At 43.7% G+C, this 22965-nt stretch overlaps 1 protein-coding gene across 2 annotated transcripts in view; it reads left to right on the forward strand.

Annotated features, from left to right (window-relative positions):
• Positions 1-6853: 6853 nt before the first annotated feature.
• Positions 6854-22965, forward strand: part of LOC132586119 (angiopoietin-2-like) — a 54758-nt gene continuing 38646 nt past the window's right edge. For both annotated transcript variants that reach the window (XM_060258070.1, XM_060258071.1), the window contains exon 1: positions 6854-7362. In XM_060258070.1, the coding sequence (XP_060114053.1) occupies positions 7048-7362 (315 nt within the window). In that variant the 5' untranslated portion in view covers positions 6854-7047. The remainder of the gene's footprint in view (positions 7363-22965) is intronic.

The following is a 22965-nucleotide window of genomic DNA, read 5'->3' on the forward strand; positions in this document are numbered from 1 at the left end:
AGAAAGTCATATTCCATGAAATGGAAAAGATTTTCCATCTACGCAACCAAGCATAACTTTAAACCTTTGTCTGCCTCTATGCCTCAAATCTTGGCCTATACATTGTCATTATCTGAAAAGGGGCTAACTCATTCGTCTTTAAAGGTGCACCTGGCAGCAATCTCAGCTTTTCACCCTCACATACAAGGACGGTCTGTATTCTCACACCCCGCTGCGAAATCCTTCTTGAAAGGAATTTTACACCTGCATCCACCATCACGACAACTGTACCCCAGTTGGAGTTTATCTCTAGTATTAAGCCAGCTAATGAAACCACCTTTTGAACCCATGGCTTCAATCCCTTTGCATCTCCTCTCGTGGAAAACGGCGCTGCTAGTCGCACTTACCTCCGCTAAAAGAGCCAGCGATATTTGTGCGTTTAGAGCAGACACGCCTTACACCATTTTTCATCACGATAGGGTAGTGTTACGACCAGATCCTACCTTCTTGCCTAAGGTAGTATCCACGTTTCACCTCCACAGGGTCACAACTCTACCCGCTTTCTTTCAACGTCCTACGGATAAGGGCCAAGAAGCCCTACACTGCCTAGATGTTAGACGGGCACTCGCCTATTACATAGATAGAACAGCATCATTCAGGAAGGACTCCAGACTCTTTGTGGCCTATGGACGGCACAATAAAGGACAAAAGATATCTCCTCAGAGACTTTCGAAATGGTTGGTTGCTGCTATAAAGCTGTGTTACAGACTAGCAAAGCAGCCGGTTCCAACTACACTACGAGCTCACTCTACAAGAGCTTTGTCAACATCATCTGCCTTAGCCAGAGGGGTCTCCATGGAAGACGTCTGCGCTGCCGCCGCCTGGTCTTCCACCTCGACCTTTGCTATGCACTACGCTCTGGACGTTCGTGCTAGGCAAGATGCCTCCTTTGGACAGGCAGTACTCCGCTCTATCTTCGACTAAGATACGATCTGGATCCGGTAAGTACCAACTTACCTTGGAGTCCAATACTTGCTTGACTGATTTGCATTAACATTGCATTAATTTTTCTCTCCTACTCTAGTGCCAGCACCCACCACCGTGCAGTTCAGCTTATCAGTCACCCATGTGTGGGACTGCACAGAGACCACGAAGAAGATAAACAGGTTACTCACCTGTAATTGATGATCTTCGAGTGGTCATCTGTGCAGTCACACACGCCCGCCCAACCATCCCCGCTGCTGGCCACTGGTACTCTGCAACCGCTCATCTACTATATCGGCGGCGGGGAAAGAAACTGGCTGGGTGGGGCGCCTCCCTCCCGTTCCAGGCATGCGCAGTGGATGCCTGCTCCCCAGGACGGAAGGGAGTGCGCGCCAAAAATAACGCCTAGGCTAGCTTTTAAAATCTCCGAGGTAGGGTTCGTCCTGACGGGAAAACCCATGTGTGTGACTGCACAGATGACCACTCGAAGATCATCAATTACAGGTGAGTAACCTGTTTTTTCGTTGTGAATGAACACCATCCAGTTCCTTGGAATCCATACAACTCATTTCCATAGAATCCATACAATCCTTATTATATGTCAGTATTTTGTGAAATTCTGGGAGATTTGGGGTGGATCCTGGGGTTGGCAGCATTTTGGGAGTGGGGATGTGATGCCATAGATTCCAACCTCCAAACCTGCCATTTTCTCCAAGGGAACTGATCTCTAGATATCAGTTGTAATTCCAGAATTCCAGGCCTCACCTTGAGCTTTATAACCATAGGCCACATACCTAATGAGGCCTGGCAAAATGCTGTTGCGGCTTGGCAACATCAGAGTACTTTCATTTATTGTACTTTCAGAGTACTTTCATTTATTCATCCCTTTCATTTATTGTGCCTTTTAAAATGGCAGAAACCATTTTAAAAGAAAGGGACAAAAAGGAAACTAATAATTAAAGGTACAGTTATAGGGCAAAGTGGGATCTAAGCTAAGTAGGCTTTTCTTCTGTGTATTTATTTATTTAAAACATTTGTCAGCTGCCTTTCTTCCTTGCAGAATGCAAAGTGGCTTAAGATACAAATAAAACGATTATAAAAAACACAATAAAATAATATGAATTGGACAAAAACGATAAGAACACACAAAAGGGCACAATTTTAAAACTCCACTTAAGGCTGCCAATAAACCCCTCCCCCCCAAAATCCGTCAAATGCAGTCCTAAATAAAACTGACCTCAGATGCCTCCTAAAGATCAAAAGTGAGGGGACACACACAACTCCCTGAGGCAGTTGTTTTATTTATCCTATAAGCTGCCTTGAGTTCCACAAGTATTTGGGTAGAGGAGGAACCTCAACTGGGTAATAATGTCATGGAGTTCTCCCTCCAAAGCAGCCATTTTCTCCAAGGGAACCAATCTTTGAAGCATAGAGATCAGTTGTAATTTCAGGAGATCTTTAGGCCCCACCTGGAGGCTGCCGTCCTAGATTATGGTTCTTTATTCCACTTCCAGACACTAGTGGAATGGCTATTCTGGAGCAATGGTAAAGGATCACAGTATATAAGATGTCATGTATTGCATTTTACTGAGTTCTTGTTGCCTGAGCTTGAGGTAGGCACTTCTTGCAAACCAGGATCCTGAAGCCTGGATGAACTGGCCAATCATGATGCCAGGCATGTAACAACATGTAACAAAGAGATGCAAATGAAGGATTCTGGAGAGAGCCAATAGGAATAACTGTTGCCTGCTGGGGGGCGTGGCTAGTCATGGCCAGATTGTATATAGTTCACAGGTTGCCTGTGTTCCTCTGTGACTGTTTCTTCTTCAGTAGAGTGTTCTTGGTTGATTCAGAACTGGCTGAACTTACTATTTGAGATAAGCAACCCTGATTATATTTAATATGCTGTTTTTCCCAAGCTTAAAATGTGTTTGGCCTTTGCAGTGCCTAGAACATTTCCCAGCCACGTGATGAAGTGATTTAAAGTATGGATTTCCAAAGTAATTGTTGTTGGTTTCTGTGAGTTGACATATTTGCTGTTGCACCAAACACTCTTGAGATCTGTGCAGGGTCTGTATTTCAGTAGGAGTAAATAAATGTCTGTTTATGAGGAATGATCTAGCCTGGGCCCAAGAAAATAATTTCCAGTCTCTGAGACCATTTCCACAAGTGCAAACCATTGCATTGGTGTTGTTAAATAATTTAAGTTTGTTAAACTTCCTGCGCAGCTTTTTGCCTCCCCATGAGTAGATCCAAATTTAGTGCCCCGTTATCCTGCAAATCCACTTTTTCAAATCCACTTTTTCCATGATTCTCCCCCTCCCCTTTGGATCTGAATTTGCAGTTTTCCAGTGAGGAATTCCCAATTTCAAATTTTGTTTTCCACAACCCTTTTGTGTTATGTGTCATGTGTCCCCCCCCCCCCCCCCCGGTTATCCCATGAGAAATCAACTAATTTTTAAGTGTAATGTTGATTGCATTATGACAATTATGACAATCATTATAAGAAGATGAATTTTGGTTTGTTTTAGTGAAAATCTCTGAAAGAGAACAGGAGACAGAGAAACAACTCAGCCGCCAGTCATCCAGTGATGTGGGCTATGGGTCCACCCAGCAAGCTTGCCAACTCCAAGTTGTCAATGTCCTGGAGATCTGGAGCTTGGCTGAGGGTGGGGTTTGGGGATGGAAAGGACCTCAGTGAGATATAATGCCATAAAGTCCACCTTCAAAGGCAACCATTTTCTCCAGGGGAACTGATCAATTTTCATTTGGGGAGATCCCCAGGCCCCACTTGGAGGTTTGGCTACAAAACAAGAAACAATGGTGTAAAGTTGAGCAACCACAGAAATAAACACTATGTACAGTTTACTTATATTGATGTGTTCTATTATTATTCTCAGAATACACACTCAACAATAGTATATCATACATATAATTTAGCAATCCCAATTAGTTCAGTAAACCCTTTAGAAAGCATCTCTAACAAAAAAAGGCCCACCTTAAGCTCTGGTTAATTTCACAGATGTGTTTCCAGCGCTGCTTGATAAATGGTGATGACATGCTTTCCTGGGCTTTTATCTAAGCATGTTTCAAGAGGCTCTCCCTTTTTCAGATCACATATATTGAGTCAGAACCACAGCTCAAATTTTTAATTGCACACGTCTACAAAAGTCAGTCTGGCAATCTAGGTTCCCAGTGAGTTGTACATGGTGTTTATTTCTGTGCTTGCCCCACCTGGAGGTTGGCAACTCTACCAGCCAGGGATATTGCCTTTGTCCCAGGTATGACAGATTCATTCACACATTAAAAGTTCCTTGGTCCCCCACAGGTCTGATCCATTACATGCTCTGGGAGTTCCATGCCTGGAACTTAATTCACGGGTTCATGCGGGCCCAGTATGGATCAAGACGGGAGGGAAAGGAGGTGTAAGACACACACACACACACACAGTGCTTTCATAACTTGAAATGGCCCTTGGAAACTGCTGGTTGCTCTGCTGGGAGGAACTTATGTTGAGACATCAGTAAATATAAGCATTCCCACTGGGGTATCTAGCAGTTTCCTGGGGTACTTCAGACACGGAAAATGGTACAGTGTGGAAGGCTTCAGAAACCTCTCCCAATGTACATTGGCTTGATCTATATCAGGCATGTGCATACCTGGGCATTATTCTAAGCATGGAATTTCCAGGCACATGTGGTCATAAAGACCCATGGTGGGCACATGAGGGACACAGAACAGACTTTGTAACGTGAATTAGCCTTAGTCAGCTACCTGCCCGGCAACAGTCAAGTCTATAACAGCCCTTTGCTCAATAACATTCTAATGAGCCACTTCAGGGACTTTATGAGCTACAAAGCTTTGTCTGAATTTGCATTGGCTTGAACAGCAGTTTCTTTTGTACAGGGAGTCAGCACCGTTTCCTTGGAGCTTATACAGATTGTGGGCGCATTGGGTCTGAGCACCTGACGTGCTCCCAAAAATAAACCAAATCTCATATCTGGTGCAACTCTTCTGCATCGCCTTATCAGTGCAGGAGTGTAAGATTTATAGGAGCAGATACACATACAGGAATCCCCAAAGCATTAATTTTCAGTTCCTGCATTGTGCAGGGGGTTGGACTAGATGACCCTTGAGGTCCCTTCCAACTCTTATGATTCTGTGACATGAAGAAGAAACTGATAAGAACTGAAGCAATTAGTGACTTGGAAGAATATAGAGAGATGGACTGTCACAAATAAATAAAAGAAAACAGAAAGCAAAGTCCCAGTTCGGGATTCCATGGAACACAGCCATAAGTACGGTATTTACTGGAACAAGTATGCTCTGAATGACCTTTCCAGGACAGAACAGTGTATTTCCCTGAAACAATATTTTTTTTTAAAACATGTTTTGGAATTTTTTTTTAAAAGATATTACTTAAGGAAAGAAGTCTGGAGACTGGTTGCAAACATATCTTGGGTCACATGTAAGAAATGTTTAACCAGTTAATGAGAAGTGCTGAGAACCAGTGTGGTGTAGCAGTTAGTGTGTCGGATTAGCATCTGGGATATCCAAGTTCAAATTTCCACTCTGCCATGGAAGCTTGTGGGTGACCTTGGGCCAGTCACACACACTCTGAACCTAGCCAACCTCACAGGGTTATTATGAGGATAAAATGGAGAAAGAATGATGTAAACTGCTTTGGGTTCCCAATGATGAGAAAGGTGTGGTATAAATGAAGTGAGTAAATAAATAATGTAAATAGTAGGGTAAGGACTGCAGTCTTATCCAGGCTTACTGGGAAGAAGGCTCATTGAAAACAATCAGACTTACTTCCAAGTAAATAACCATAGGATCAGGCATTGGGGAGTGGGGTTAAGCCATGATGTGGCAGATTTTAATCCCTTCAGTCATGAACTTTGCAGGATAGTTTTATGCAACCTAATCCTACCTTACAGAGCTGTTGTGTAAGTACTGAAGTAATGTACATGAATTGCTGTGAAATGTACTCTACAAAATTAGGACAGTTCTGTTTATATGTCGCAATTTCTCAGGAGCCCAAATTACAGAAGGACTAAAGCTAGCTGCAAATAGCACTTTTCACTTTTTTAAAAAATTGGTAGCCCTTATGGCTGGGAAGATATGTGGAAAATACCTGCTGAACTATCAGAAGCCTGAAAAGTGGCAGAATGAGACCTCCAGTAGTCTGGGGACAAGGTTTTCATTGCCCTGCATAACTCTTTGTGACTAGGTAAACCAGTATAAATTATAAAAATGGTTGAAAATTGCCAAATGTACCATGCAAAAAGGAAGAGAATTTATCTAAAGTTAATCAGGTTTCCCAGTTTATGCAGGTGCTCAAGTTCTTTTTTCTTTTGGGAAAACTTTTGATTGCTTAGGCACAGAATTTTTAGGGGGGCTAGTATTTAATGCAACACACTCCTCCCTGTATATCAGTGCTAAATGTTATTTGATTATTTTATGACAGAGTGCAAAAGCTCATTCCTGCTTTTCCCAGGATTTCTTCCCACGTTTCTGTTTCAGCACTGAAGAGAAACTTGGAAACGTCCTCGCACAGCCATGTCCTGCAAGTGCCGACTTTGGGAACAAAAACGCCGTTTCCTTCTCCTGCTATTCAGCCGGCCAAACATGAGGAGTGTGCTGGAGGGAAGCAGAAAGACCCAGGCACTGTTGAGTGTGGAGTGCACATTCTTGGGGCCTAATTATCTGATCAGAAGTAGCGCTTGACTCAGCGAGCAAAGAGAAAAAGCAACTTTAAAGGAAGCTGGGCTGAGTTCCAAAAACCTGCATGGGGCAAGAGGAGGAGGGCTCATCAAGAAGGGAGGGGAGTGGGGGACAAGCAGAGAAGGTGGTGGGAGGGTTTAAAAATCATAATAATCATAAAACTTCCTGCAGTTGTCAGGAGGGTGTGAGCCAGAGATGGAGAAAGCACTGAAAGGGGATTTGGTGTATGCAGATACAGAATTCCTGGACGCCTTAAGTTCCAGTTTGAGAACTGTGTGAAACCACACATTAGCAGAGGGAGCTGCAGGTCACTCTTTGGGACTGAAGTTCTGAAAACAGATTAGCGGGAGCTGAAATATGGGGTGTCAGAGTGATTTGGCATACCTCTTGTTGGCAGTGTGGGCAGCGATGGATCCAGCAGCGTTGGGGCTAGGATCCCATATGAAAGGGAAGGATACTCCAGAAAGGGCCCAGCACTGGGTGCAACACGGCTCCTGCACTTACACATTCCTGCTGCCTGAGGTTGGGAGCTGCCATCGTTCTCCTGCTGAGTACCAAGTGTCGAACTCACTCCAGAGGGACGCTCCTTCCCTAGCTGAGGCCAAGTGGACAGCAAAGAGACTTCAACAGCTGGAAAGCATCTTGGAGAACAACACCCAATGGCTGCAGAAGGTAGGACCTGAGACTTTACCAAGGGTGGGAGGATATTTCTGACATTCTTGTCTCAGTGCTGTCACTAAGGTGGAATAGGACCTGCAGGTAAAGGTACTGCTTTGACCTGCCAGTTTTCACCCCTCGATACCAATGCAGAGTTTGGGAAACCCTGTATCAGTTATTTAGACACAGAGATCCAGAAAGAACACATGCCTTTGGGAAAGGCACACAATCCTTGTTGGAATGAAAGGAAACTTCACAAGAGCAGAGTGGTAATGGTAGAACGTGGATGAGATTGAAGGTCGTTAGCATGGATAGGCAGTTAGTTTGGCTATCAGGTATGATGTAGTTGGTGTAGTGTGATGGCTAAGAAATGTAAGTTTGAATTTTGCTTCTGCCATCAACTCAGTGGCTTTAAGCAGGAGACTTCTTATCCTCCATGCTCAGAAAACCCTATGGGTGGCTGTGGTCAACGCTGATAAATGATTTTGGAATAGCATGTTTTGTTTTCCTTCCAAAAAAAGATACAGGCCTGGGAAAACAAAAGCTTAACTGAAAAGCTAGTGTGGTATAAGTTGCCAGGGTCTTGGACTAAATCTTGAGAGAGAGAAATTCAGAGCCCTATTCTGCCATAAAACTCACTGAGTGACGTGTCAGCCATTCTTGATCAGCATAACCTACCTTATAGGGCTGTTGTGAGAATAAAGAAGAAGGAGGAATTTGGGATGCTCTTAGCTCCTTGGAGGAAGGACAGGATAACAATGTAATTAATAAATAGCTTGTTTTGGGAATGAGGCTAGGAATTCACTTCTGAAGAGCAAGTGAAAAGCTCACTCACTTGAACTGAATGAATTCTTTTTTTGCTAAAGATCTCTTACCACACAGGTTTTTCTTAATTCTGCGTTCCGATAGACATTTTTTCCCTGTTATCAGGATGAATCTTTTTTCTAACCTCTTTTTAAAATCAAAAGCAACCAGCAAAGAAAGGAAATCCAGTAATTACATCACACTTAAATAATTCCGAACAAATGCTAAAACAAGGAATAAACTACCAACAAACATTGAATGTAATTTTCATAGTCTTATGATTAAAAGCAGGACACTTTAATTGGTAGAGGAGTCTTTTGGAATATTTTAGCTGCATTTCCTGTTCCAACAAGAGAGAAACAATTTCCAATTATTCCCTAAAATCCTATTGTTTGTCTCTTTTCCATAATCTTATCAGATGAATATCTTTCATTGCCAATAACATATTTCAGATTTGTCTCAAACCTTCTTCAAAAGACAGATATTTTGTCTTCTATTGATGGGCAAATTCCTGCCAAAATTAACATTTCTGAATGTTTTTAATAGTAACACGCACTTCTCCCATGACCTAAACAGTAAAACAAAACAAAACACATATATAGCAACCTAGAGGAGGTGAATGATAGATTTTATGCAGAAACTAGCAGTAAGGGTGATACATTGACAGCTCATTCCTAAGCAGAGTTATACCTTGCTAACTCTATGGAAGCCAATGTGATTAAAAGTCTGCAACTCTGCTTAGGATGGCACTGTTAAAGTCTGCGATGTCTAGGTCACTTTTGTAGTTCTGTAGCTTGAGTAGCCCAGGCTTGTCAGAAACTGGGAGCTAAGCAGAGTCCTTCTTGGTCCGTACTTGGATGAGAGACCCCCAAGAAAGACAGAGGTCACTATGCAGAGAAAGGCAAGGGCAAACCACCTCTGCACAGTTCTTGTGCAGAATGCCCATGGATAATTGTGGCTTGACAGCTTCATTGTCTTTCTCTTCTGGATTCTGCCCAAAGAATCTTTCCTTGGCTGTCATTTCTCTCCAAAGTAATGAAGAAGAAGATGATATTGGATTTATATCCCGCCCTCCACTCCGAAGAGTCTCAGAGCGGCTCACCATCTCCTCTACCTTCCTCCCCCACAACAGACACCCTGTGAGGTGGGTAGGGCTGAGAGGGCTATCCCAGCAGCTGCCCTTTCAAGGACAACCTCTGCCAGAGCTATGGCTGACCCAAGGCCATTCCAGCAGGTGCAAGTGGAGGAGTGAGGAATCAAACCTGGTTCTCCCAGATAAGAGTCCGCACACTTAACCACTACACCAAACTGGTTAATGTGAACCAGTGGTTAATGTGAATACCCACACCCAAGGCAACTGTTTTATAATTTATTTACAGTACACCTTTCTTGCTCTGAGATTGAAACTGGATTAAAAAATGAAATTAATAATTAGTAATTGAAAAGCAGGGTGCAGAATTAATTAAGTTGATTACAACATTAAAGTGTGATAAAACAGTAGAATACATTCAATAAACAATGCGATAAAACAGTATAAAATGCAATAAAAATGCAGGTGGCAGCCAATGCTGTAATTCTGTGAACACCACCTGACATGGTTTATTTGGTGAGAATTAGTTTTTGTGTGTTAATTGATTTGTTGCAATCTGATCCTGATAATCTTTAAGTGAGTTCAACTACTGATTTTGAGCTTTAGCCTTAGTGCAGGAACAATGAGCACAGCAACAGCAGGAGCTAACCAGCCTCTCATGTGCCAGAACAGAAGGATGTGAAACTTGAATAGTGGGTGGTTGTGGTCATGGTGTTAAATATTTCTCTGTGTTTGTATGTTTTAATGTGGAGTTTTATATGTATGTTGATGTGATTTAAAACGCAGGCTTGTAGAGTAAGAAAGAGGGGATGGATGCCCAAGCAGGGCTTTTTTTGTAGCAGGAACTCCTTTGCATATTAGGCCACACACCCCTGATATAGCCAGTCCTCCAAGAGCTTACAGGGCCTACCACAAGCTTTTGGAGGATTGGCTACATCAGGGATGTGTGGCCTAATATGCTAAGGAGTTCCTGCTACAAAAAAAAGCTCTAGGTTGAAGTATGTTATGATTGGATGGTAGCTGTACCCCCATGGAGTGGAGTCTGATGGTTCGTGGGGGAGAGACAGAGAGCAGAAATGTGTGAGAGGAGGCAGATGAGTGGCTGAAGTATGCTGTGGAGTGTTAGAGAAATCTGCATTCCATGTGGAAGTTATGAACCTAGGTGGCAAGTGAGGAAAACAAGTTTGTGCAGCTTGGTCTGTTTAAGAAACTTCAGAGAAACAAGAACTGTATACCTATCAATTACGCTAATGTATCTATCTGAAACGAAACCATTAAGTTTAATAACAATACAGAAACCTTTACACTGTTATACTTTAAAATAACTGAGTTCAAGAGAAACAACTGTTTCATTTAGAGTAAGGAGTCTCTTTTTACCCACAAGCTGTCTGCTTTGTCATTCTACCAGTTATAACTAAGCCATCCTGTTCTTTAGGTCCATTGAATCCTAAGGCAAAAGCTTTTGGTGGCAAAACTAATTAGTTAACATTTATACCCTGCCTTTCTCCCCATCAGGGCCAGCCTGCCCACTAGGCATATTAGACATTTGCCTAGGGCGCCGGGAGGAGGGCACCAAATTGGGCTCTCTCCCACTCCCATCACCCAAGACAAATGCCTAATTGCCACGGTTGCCGGCTCGCTGGCTGGCGGTGGCAATTAGGTGGTGACAGCGGCAGGCAGGCCACCTCCCCCCCCACGTGCTCAGAGGAGTGCCACCCTCGTCCTTACCCATTTCAGCAGGCATCGGAGTAGAGCATTCTCTCTTAATAGAGAGCAGGACAAAGATTCGCTCCCCCTCCCTTCTGGTTCTGGAAGGGAGGGGGGAGTGAAGCCCTGTCTATATTAAGAGAACGCTCTACTGCAATACCCATCCCCCGCCCCCGATGTGCTCAGAGGAATGACGCTAATCTTGTCCTTACCTGCTTCGACGTGGGCATCACAGTAAAGCATTCTCTTAATAGAGAGCAAAACGAGGCTTTGCTCCCCCACTCCCTTCCGGAACCGGAAGGGAAGGGGAGCGAAGCTTCATCCTGCTCTCTCTTAAGAGAGAATGTGCTACTGCAATGCCTGCTGAAGTGGGTAAGAATGAGGCTGGCGTTGCTCCTCTGAGCGCATGGGGGGGCGGGGATGGAGCGTGGTGCCACAGAGAAGAAGGAAGGGGAGCAGCAGGCAGTAAGTCTGCCTGGGGCGCCACATGCCCTTGGGCCAGCCCTGCTCCCCATCATGGACTTTACATAATTTCCCCCTCTCATAACAATCCTGTGAGATAGGTTAGTGTGTGACTGGCCCAAAATTACTCCTGTAGGGTTGCCAGATGCCTACTAGGATCTCTTGCCTGTGCTCCCCATCTCTGCCAGAGCTCAGTAAAATGGTCGGCAGTCAAATGAAGGAAAGAACAGTATCCCATGATGCTGCAGTGTTGCTTCTGGCTAAGAACCCAGAAGTGATATTGCAGTGTCGCATGGGGCTCTAGGAATTCTCCTGATCTTTGTGGTTTTTTCCATAGAGATTCAGGGAAACCTTAGAGCTTTGTATTACACAGTGCCATCACTGCCATTATGCAGCTGGCATTGATGTTGCAATGAGCCTTTTCACAGAGTCTCTTCCCCCCCCCCCAGTCCCCCACTGGTTGCCAGTGCTAGTTTGGCAGCCCTATCACCCAACAAGCTTTGATGGCAATTTGAGCTGGGGTATGCTAGATCCTAGTCTGACACTCTAACAACTACATTTTTCCCATGACAAACAAAATATATGCTATGATGACTAGATACTTTGCATTCAACTCTCTGTTTCAAAAATGAAGGCAAAAGGAGCTTGTATACATAGTCCTCAGTGGTTAGTTTGCTGGTGGTACCACTAGTGCCGAAGCCAGTGTGAAAGCTGTCTGGTCCTAGTTCATAGGTCTGGCTAAAACTTCCCTCCTGCTGGACTAACTCTACATTTCTGAGGACAAGCTCCACTGTTCTAATTGCTACCTGTAGTCTCCCTGCTTTGTAATGAGAACCTTTCAGCTAAAAGACACGTCATGGAGCCCAACAATTTTCTCCCCTGGCATTAGAGTTTCACCCATCCTTCTTCAGGCCTAGAATCACTACAGCATTTCTAAGTGCCTGGAGAAAGAAATGTCCTGTCCCAAGAATAGAGGTATAATGGGATAGAATTTACTGAGATGTTATTTACCTCCATGCTATGAAAAGCTTCAGCTGCCCATTTCTACCCATTAAGCCTTTATTCAAGGGGCAGAACATTTTTCTCCAGGAAGTTGTTGGCAACCCTATCACCATGGTCTGGCAGTGTCCGTATTTGAAGTTGGCCTAGACTAGGGATGGCAGGCCATTGCCTGGTAGCCCCAGGAGCTTTGGCAGCGGGGCAAAGGGCAGAAGGGACATCGCATGAGACATGGACATGATGTCTGGCTGAAGACCTAGATGTGTTGTCAGTGTATCAGCAGACTCTGGAAACTCTGTGGTCTTCAGGCTGGACATGATGTCAACATGAGGCAACAGCAGGTGGGAGGGCCAGCAGCAACAGAATGCCTGCCAGAACTGGGCGGATGCCAAGCATGCCTGGACCTGGTACTGGCCCATGCGGATATCACAGCTCCCACGAATAAGTTAATGTAAAATGAGAGTGTGTATCAGAACCCACCATCTTCGGAGTAGTGATAACTATTGAGATATTTGGTTAATATAGCAGAGTTTTGCCCAGTTATAGAAGTGTGATACCGAGTGCAGTAAATAAATCTCCCAAGAAATATATTGCAAAAGGTAAAAATTTACATTTGTTCAAGTACATCCAGTTCACATTCAGGTTGCAGTCAAAAGAATAGAAAGAAACCTAATCTAAAAGAGTACTTTCCCTGTCGCAAATAGCCAGCTTGTCCAGCATCACGTGCGTGGAAGTATGATGGCACTGTATCTGCAGGAGAGACTTGCAGAGACATGTGTCTCCATGGAAGGCCAGGTGAATAGAGAGGACAAAGAGAGTCAGAGGGCTTCTCCCAGGATAAGACAAAGAGAGGCAACTTATTCAAGGATGCAACACCTATACACCCTTAGAGAGATGCAGCGCCCCCCAATGTCCTGGTAAACTGAGTCATTTAATCCAACATGTCCTTTGTAGAAGAGTCCTATGGTTACTCCCATCTCAAATGGCCTTGACAATGTTTTTACAAGTCCTTGTTGCTGTGACTTTAGTACCAACTTGATCTACCAGCATTATGAACGTATTTCCATGCTGAGAAAAGTTTTACCTACTGATTTCTGCAGCTTAAAAGTGCAGGCTAGGGTTTTTCTTCTTGGGTACATTGGCAACCATAATCTCAATCAAGTAGCAGATGTGACTCAGGAACATGAAGTACAATGACCACAGTGACTCTTCCGTCTTTTATCTCAGCCCCCACTCAATGATTAAGCAACAACTGAGCCATTTTTCCACAATAAGTGTGCTTGTGTCTCTACAAATGTGCCACTTTAATCACAGCTCCTATTCTTAACCAGTTTATCATGTTAGGCAGAGGAGGAAATATCGGTGACTGGGGTGGAGGAAGGCTGATAGAAGCAGAACCAAAAAAGGGTCATATTTTCAGGAATGCATTTCATCTACTAATTTTATTTTTTACCATCATATTTTATAAAAGTCTGTTTTACTATTTAAGAGGGTTTGTATTGGTCTCTTAAAAGGGGAAAGGAACAGCATACCTCAGTTTGCAGCTTTGAACTGTAAATATTTACTACACCACAACCCTGATTCTCTCTATTCCCAGCATAAGAGGAATATTTGTACAGTGTGCAGCTGCTGAATCAGTGTGGTGTAACAATTAGAGTGTTGGACTAGGATCAGGAGACCCAGGTTCAAATCCCTGTGCCATAGAATTTTGCTGGGTGATCTTGGGCCAGTCTCTCACACACAGCCTAATTTGCCCACAAGGTTGTTCTTGCAACTCTGTTCTTGTAACTCTGAATGCAATAGTATCTGGGAGGGAAAAGGTTAAGAGAATTCTCTCACTTGGGTACACTTGGCAGTTAGCTCCATCCTCTCATCAGTTAGATGTTCATTGGTCATTGCTTGCCTTCTGTTTCATCTTATATAGGACCTCTGTTCTTTCTTACATGAGTTTGGAGCTGTAGCAAGTTAACCTTTTTGAAGTTAATCTGTTCATAATATGTCAAATGTACCTGCATGAGTATGTCATACAAGATGTGCTTCTATTTTTGTAAGCAATGTTTCTTTCTCTTGTTACCATTGGAGTCAGATCATGTTTGTTACCATTGGAGTCAGATCATGTTTGTAATTTGTTTGAACAGCATTTTCCCCTTAACTGGGAAATGTGCAAAGCTTTTGTGCTTCCAAGTCATATGATTTTGTTTATATTTAACCCAATAGGTTATGAGCCCAGAGTCAATTGGAAGCTTAGATTAAGCTTAATGCTTAAAAAGGACTTAAACTCTTTGATTAGTAGATTCCTTTTTTTTTCTTTTAAAATCCTTCATTATTCTTCTCTATGTTGATGTGATAAGGATGGCTGAATCAAATGGATAGTCGGAGGTCCCAGAACTTACTGCTGAAAACTATAGAAGCTCACTTAAAAGATTCTATATACTCCTTGAAGCTCCTTGGAGCTGCTGGAATCCTAGAAGAAAAACCAACAGAGAAAGACAAGGAATTAAACTTTTGGATAACCAAAAATGGAATTGCCAAGATCATTATTATGGGATCGCTTGATGACAGTGAGACTTCCGCAACTGAAAATTCCCAGACAGCAAAAGAAATGCTTAAGAGTCTAGAAGAGTATTACTAGTATTAAATCACAAGGAGTATGGACAAGAAAACTTTGCAAAACAAGGTACAGTAACAGAGAAAATTTTGGAAAATATATATCTGAACTGAGGCAGGTAAGAACATAAGACCATAAGAGAAGCCATGTTGGATCAGGCCAATGGCCCATCCAGTCCAACACTCTGTGTCACACAGTGGCCAAAAAAAACAACAACCCAAGTGCCATCAGGAGGTTCGCAAGTGGGCTAGAAGCCCTTCCACTCCCCCCCCCCCAAGCACCGAGAATACAGAGCATCACTACCCCAGACGGTTCCAATAATATGCTGTGGCTAATAGACCTCTGCTCCATATTTTTATCCAAACCCCTCTTATCCAAACCCCTATGCTTTCAGCTGCCACCACGTCCTGTGGCAGTGAATTCCACGTGTTAATCACCCTTTGGGTGAAGAAGTACTTCCTTTTATCCATTCTAAGCTGACTGCTCAGCAATTTCATTGAATACCCATGAGCAGGGGCGGCCCGACACCCCCACTCCATGGCCCCCCTCCCCCTCGCACCTCCTTCTCCTTCCTCCTTTTCCCACTGCATGTTAATTTCAAAGCCAGAATGGGCTCTAGTGCCCTGTTCCGGCTATCTAAAGCTCCCTCCCACTGCCTCCTCCTCCCTCCCTTTCCAACTGCATGTTAATTTCAAAGGGAGGGAGGAGAAGAAGGTGGGAGGGGGCTTTAGATAGCTGAAATGCTGCACTAGAGCCAGTTTTGGCTTTGAAATGAACATGCTGTGGGAAAGGGAGGGAGGAGGAGGAGGCGCGAGGGGGCAAACTAGGCAGTTGCGGGGGGGGGGAGGCCGATTTTGCTGCCCCTGCCCTGCCAGTGCCCTAGGCAACCGCCTAGTTTGCCTAGCGGGGGAACCGGCCCTGCCCACGAGTTCTTGTATTGTGAGAAAGGGAGAAAAAGTACTTCTTTCTCTACTTTCTCTATCCCATGCATAATCTTGTAAACCTCTATCATGTCACCCCGCAGTCGACGTTTCTCCAAGCTAAAGAGCCCCAAGCGTTTTAACCTTTCTTCATAGGGAAAGTGTTCCAAACCTTTAATCATTCTAGTTGCCCTTTTCTGGACTTTTTCCAATGCTATAATATCCTTTTTGAGGTACAGTGACCAGAATTGTACACAGTATTGCAAATGAGACTGCACCATCGATTTATACAGGGGCATTATAATACTGGCTGATTTGTTTTCAGTCCCCTTTCTAATAATTCCCAGCATGGTGTTGGCCTTTTTTATTGCAACCGTACACTGTCTTGACATTTTCAGTGAGTTATCTACCACGACCCCAAGATCTCTCTCTTGGTCAGTCTCTACCAGTTCACACCCCATCAACTTGTATTTGTAGCTAGGATTTTTGACCCCAATGTGCATTACTTTGTACTTGTCCACATTGAACCTCATCTGCCACATTGACGCCCTCTCACCCAACCTCAACAGATCCCTTTGGAGTGCCTCACAATCCTCTCTGGTTCTTACCACCTTGAACAATTTAGTGTCATCTGCAAACCAAACCACTTCACTGCTTACTCCCAACTCCAAATCATTAATGAACAAGTTAAAGAGCATGGGACCCAGTACTGAGCCCTGTGGCACCCCACTGCTTACCATCTTCCACTGCAAAGATTGCCCAGTTATACTCACTCTCTGTTTCCTATTAATTAGCCAGTTTTTGATCCACAAGAGGATTTGTCCTTTTACTCCATGACTCTCGAGCTTACTATGGAGCCTTTGATGAGGAACTTTATCAAAAGCTGTCTGGCAGTCAAGGTAAACAACATCTATTGGGTCCCCTTTGTCCACATGTTTGTTCACCCCCTCAAAGAACTGTAGCAGGTTAGTGAGGCAAGATCTTCCCTTACAGAACCCATGCTGAGTCTTCCTCAATAACTTGTGTTCATCAATGTGCCTACTCATTCTGTCCTTGATAATGGTTTCTACCAACTTTCCCAGTATTGAAGTCAGACTGACTGGCTTGTAATTTCCAGGATCTCCTCTGGAACCCTTTTTTAAAATGGGGGTGACATTTGCTACCTTCCAGTCCTCAGGAATGGAGGCAGATTTGAAAATCTAATGTTTGAAAATCTAGCAATCTGTGGCTTTAATCTAACTGATAAACAAAAGGCAATTTTTACTTTTTTTTGTTGGTTCAGTCGCACAGTCGTGTCCGACTCTTTGCGACCCCATGGACAAAGTCACACCAGGCCCTTCTGTCTTCCACCATCCTCCAAAGTCTGCTCAAATTCGTGTTTGTTACATCAGTAACGCTTCTAGCCATCTCATCTTTTGCCGTCCCCTTCTTCTTTTGCCTTCTGTCTTTCTCAGCATCAGGATCTTCTCCAGGGAGTGCTCCCTTCTCATTTGGTGGCCAAAGTATCTGAGCTTCAGCTTCAGCATCTGACCTTCCAGGGAACTGTCAGGATTGATTTCCCTTAGGACTGACTGATTTAATCTTCTTGCAGTCCAAGGGATTCTTCTCCAGCACCACATCTCAAAAGCATCTATTCTTCTGCACTCGGCCTTCCTTATGGTCCAGCTCTCACAGCCATACATTACTACTGGGAATACCATCACTTTGACTATACAGACTTTTGTTGGCAGAGTGTTTTATTATACTGCCCAGGTTCTCCATAGCTGTCCTCCCAAGGAGCAAATGTCTTTTAATTTAATAGCTACAGTCACCATCTGCAGTGACCTTGGATCCCAGATATGTGAAGTCTGTCACTACTTCAGGGGAATATTTTTCTGCATTTGTGAGTGTGCAGAGTCAAAGCCAAAAGAAATATGCAAAAACTTAAAAGGCACTAAAAGAATTGCAGGAGGAATGCTCAAAATGGTGTATTGAGTTTGAATCACTGAATGGCTAAACCTACATTTCTAGAAAGAACTTGAAAGAGCAAGTCTCACCCAGAGAAAGGGATAAAAACTAACTGCTGCATTGTTTTAATTGCAACAAAAGGGGTCACTTTGCAAAAGGACTGTGGAGAGCCACCAGCTAATGGTAGTTTTCCTAAAACTCACAAAGAACAGCACACAAGCTGTAAACAAACAGGGAGGCAAATCTAAAAATCAAATGCATGATGGTTCCAATGCAGCATAAAAAGGAAAAGGTTTTTCACTTAAGTGACCAAAAAAGCCTTATTTATGATGATGCTGAATCAGAAGCAAAAGAGCACATGGGAAGGTGTTTGTAACCTGATTGGGAAGTGTAAGAGAGTGGAAAGAATTTTGATCTGTGGAAGTGGTAGGACATGCATATTAAAGCTTGGAGAAAGCTCAGCGGGTAAAAACGAGGCTCAGAACTCCTGGGAAGCCCATTCAGCTTGAGCTTGCATAAGAGGACTTTCATTTAATTATTTCACACCAGAGAATATTTCGAATGGATTAAAGCTGCCTTCGTGGTTTTTTCAGCCCACCTCACTTGATAACACTGGGAACATGGACATCAGACCTGAAAGAAAAAGAAAAAAAGGACTTACCTGTTGAACTATTTATGGACTGAGATATTTGGTAGGCTGTGTCCTCTTCCAGTTTACTGCTTTTGTTTCATTTGTTTTCTATGTTCAGCAGTTGCACTAATAAGGAAACTAGATATTTTGCTAATTTGATGTTTTATGTCTTTATTTCTTTAAGAAATCTGTTCAGACAGTTTACACGGAAGTGTTGCTTTTGATCTCCGCTAACCTGGGAGGCTGGCAACCCCAATTCCCAGGACTTTAACAGGCCAGAGTTAGCAAGTGACAACCCTCAATAAAGTCCACACAAGTCTTGTTGCTATAGGAAAGGAAGAGAAAGCATTCTAGCTAAGTAGGCTAGGAGGGAAAGAAGTTGCCAAGAGCATATCGGCCTTATGATGACAGATCCAGGTGGGTAGCGTGTGGGTCTGAAGAACCAAATTAGAGTCCAATGGCACCTTTAAGACCAACAGAGTTTCATTCAAGGTGCAAGCTTACACATTCATGCACACTTCCTCAGGGTAGGAACAGCAGAACAGAGAGATTGTTTTGTGGGAGCACCACACGGTGCCATACAATAAAAACAGAACAGGAAAGCAGAACCCTTTGGGGGAAAAACAAAGCTGAACGAAACCATCAAGACATGTAATTAAATAAAAGTTTGTTGATCTTAAAAGTCCCATTGGCCTCAAAGTAGTTACATAAAAATGCAGGAAGAACATCTCTGAGAGTAGCAATATTGGTAAACAAAGGAAGCAGAAGAGCAGACAGGAGGAAGGCTACTTCTTTTTTAGCTCTGCTGCCCTCTCTGTAGTAGTAAAAGACATTGCTCGGTCCTTCAGTTCCAACAAAAGGTGCCATGAGATGTTTGTACTTGGTATCTTCAAGACAGCAGATCCCTTGTGATTCCAGCCCCACCCCCTCCCCACTTAACAATGTTCAGAATGTGTTACTCTTCCAGATGGGAGATCCCTGATAGCTGAAGGTAGGTTCCCACTACCTTCAGGTTAATTTTTAAGAAAATGAACACAAGAGTATTGTTATTTTGTTGCTACTCTTCAACCTAGTTGGACCCAAATGACTGCTAAAATGGTAGTGTTGGTTGTTGGTCAGTGGTACTCTTTGTGCTTCCAGGCCTAGACAGCCCCCTCTCCCAACCTCTGGTGCCAAGCATGCTCTTTAATTACATGTCTTGATGGTTTTGTTCAGCTTTGTTTTTCCCCCAAAGGGTTCTGCTTTCCTGTTCTGTTTTATTGTATGGCACCGTGTGGTGCTCCCACAAAACAATTGCTCTGTTCTGCTGTTCCTACCCCCTTAGCTGTCAGCAGTCAGGAATGGAATGGAATGGAATGGAATGCCAGAGGCCTGCCTGTTACCTTCTGCAACCTAAAACTGTAGGACTCGTTCCCAGAGGGAGAGAAACAGAGGGTCTTAGCAGCTCCATTATTCAACTCCTTTAAAATAATGACTGTGCTGTTAGTACAAGGTTATTGCTGTCTTTTTTTACACTAAAAGTCTTCCTGTTCTTGGGGTTTATTGGAAAATCCTTCTTCCTCCTCAGGAAGGCTTCCTAGCATCACCAGGCACCTGAAGAAAGAGAAGTTCTTCTTAAAGGAAACTGTCTTAAAAGAATATTAAAGGTTGATGTGGTCAGGATCTGCAAAAATGAACACCTTCCTACTCACAAAGTGTGTGAAAATGCTTTGATTGTGATCCTTTCTGAACGATGGAACCAAACTTGGTTTAGATGGGAGAAAAGATGGAAAGTGGATGGTTAAGGGACGCAGCCAAAAGCTCAGCTCCAGATTAGACTTGAAACTGGAGCAAAATCTCAATGTGGAAGCAGCACTGGCTGTTTCCAAGGCGTGTATGGGAATAATCAGATCAGGTCTTAGGGTTTCCAGGTCCCCACTGATGGTGAGAAAACTCCCAGCCTCTGTTGCCCACCCTTGTTCTGGTGAGCAGTAGAAGGAATTCTGGGGAGGGGAACAATTAGAGTTGTTGAGGCTGGGTGAGTGGACGTCAACGTGGCAGATGCGGTTCAATGTGGCCAAGTGCAAAGTAATGCACATTGGGGCCAAGAATCCCAGCTACAAATACAAGTTGATGGGGTGTGAACTGGCAGAGACTGACCATGAGAGAGATCTTGGGGTCGTGGTAGATAATTCACTGAAAATGTCAAGACAGTGTGCGTTTGCAATAAAAAAGGCCAACGCCATGCTGGGAATTATTAGGAAGGGAATTGAAAACAAATCAGCCAGTATCATAATGCCCCTGTATAAATCGATGGTGCGGTCTCATTTGGAGTACTGTGTGCAGTTCTGGTTGCTGCACCTCAAAAAGGATATTATAGCATTGGAGAAAGTTCAGAAAAGGGCAACTAGAATGATTAAAGGGCTGGAACACCTTCCCTATGAAGAAAGGTTGAAACGCTTAGGGCTCTTTAGCTTGGAGAAACGTCGACTGAGGGGTGACATGATAGAGGTTTACAAGATAATGCATGGGATGGAGAAAGTAGAGAAAGAAGTACTTTTCTCCCTTTCTCACAATACAAGAACTCGTGGGCATTCGATGAAATTGCTGAGCAGACAGGTTAAAATGGATAAAAGGAAGTACTTCTTCACCCAAAGGGTGATTAACATGTGGAATTCACTGCCACAGGAGGTGGTGGCGGCCACAAGCATGGCCACCTTCAAGAGGGGGTTAGATAAAATATGGAGCAGAGGTTCATCAGTGGCTATTAGCCACAGTGTGTGTGTGTGTGTGTGTGTGTGTGTGTGTGTGTATTTGGCTGCTGTGTGACACAGAATATTGGACTGGATGGGCCATTGGCCTGATCTAACATGGCTTCTCTTATGTTCTTATGCCAGCTCTGGATTAGTAAATACCTGGAGATTTGGAGAGAGGAGCCTGGGAGTGGAACCTAGGGAAGGTGGAATTTGGGGCAGAGATGGGCCTCCAGGGTATAATGCCATAGAGTTCACCAGCCATCACTGCCATTTTCTCCAGGGGTAACTATCTCTATTGTCTGGAGATCAGTTGTAATACTGGGAGGTGTCCAGGCACCACTTGGAGGGTGACAATCCTAGGAACAGTGCCTCTGACGTTTTAACATCACATCCCCCATGACACTCTAGGAATTGACTGAATGGTAAGTATCAGAGTTTTGAGGATCCTTGGAATGCTGCTGGTGTCAGGGACAGGGGGTGATGTCACTTCTGTGTCTTCAGTGACACTTTTCCTTCCCAGGCCTCACCCACAAAGAGCTCTCAGGGAGCATGGAACTGCCCAGGTGTGCATGTAGCTCTGATCACATCCGGTTAGGTCACGTTATACAAATACGGTTGCTGACCTCCAGACAGAGTGTGGAGATCTTGCAGGTTTGCAATTTATTTCCAGATCACAGAGATCAGTTCCCTTGGAGGAAATAGCAGCTTTGGAGGGTGGACTCTATGGCATTTATTCCTCACTGAAGTTCCTCCCCTCTCCAAACTCCACCCACTCAAGGTCTGTCCCCAAATGTCCAGGAATTTCTCAACCTAGAGTTAGCTACTGCGTGTACAAAGGTTTAGGTGAAATGCTGGCAGCCAGCGTAGTTGATAAGGAAAAGGCAAATCTTTACTTCTGAAGCGTAATTCCCTTTATTCTGCAAAGTAAAGTGGAGTTCTAACTTTTAACCACTGCCAGTTATTCTGTGGGAAGCACAAAAAGATAACAGGCTTTCCCCTGAAGTTTGATTATCTTTCTCAAAAGAATTGGCAGTGCCTCACAGTGCTTGATGATGGAAATTGCCTCACAGCCTGTCCAAGATAAGGGCCTGAATATGGAGCCAGCTCAAGTCATTTCATCTTAGTAAATAAAAAAAATGAAGATGTCCAGACTGGCTGGGGTTTCATATCTTTTGAGAAACAATGCCTAGCCCACCCAGAATGTAACTTTGGCTCTCATTTTGGCACCAGTTTGGGCCCTGTGAAATCTGGATCTCTGTTATGAGATGGCCACCACATAGTCCACCATTTATTCAATTTACGTATTTCAAAGTAGTGTAGCACATCTGTCAAACAGATGATGTATAATCACAATGAAACAGATACTAATACTAAAAAAACGCACCATAAAATCTAAAAACACAATTTAAAACTGGAAACAGCTTAAAAACATTGCCAAAAGATGTCAACAAAGTTCCATCCCTAAGAAACTAACTCCAGCTGGTTTCAGCCAGTGGGAAACAATTTCTGGGGGGGGGGGGGGGGACCACATTTTGAATAGATACCAGAAAGCCAGCAAGGATGTGGCCTGCTTGAGGAAAAAGCATTTCATGGTGAAGGTGAGGATCTGAAACATCAACCTCCCTCTGTTAAGGAACGAGAGGAGATACTCCCTGCGGTAGCCCTGACCTGGGTAGTGCAGGCTAGCCTGATTCCTGGAAGTCTCCTATCTAAGT

The sequence above is a fragment of the Heteronotia binoei genome, chromosome 17 (assembly GCF_032191835.1).
Source record: "Heteronotia binoei isolate CCM8104 ecotype False Entrance Well chromosome 17, APGP_CSIRO_Hbin_v1, whole genome shotgun sequence".
NCBI lineage: Eukaryota > Metazoa > Chordata > Lepidosauria > Squamata > Gekkonidae > Heteronotia > Heteronotia binoei.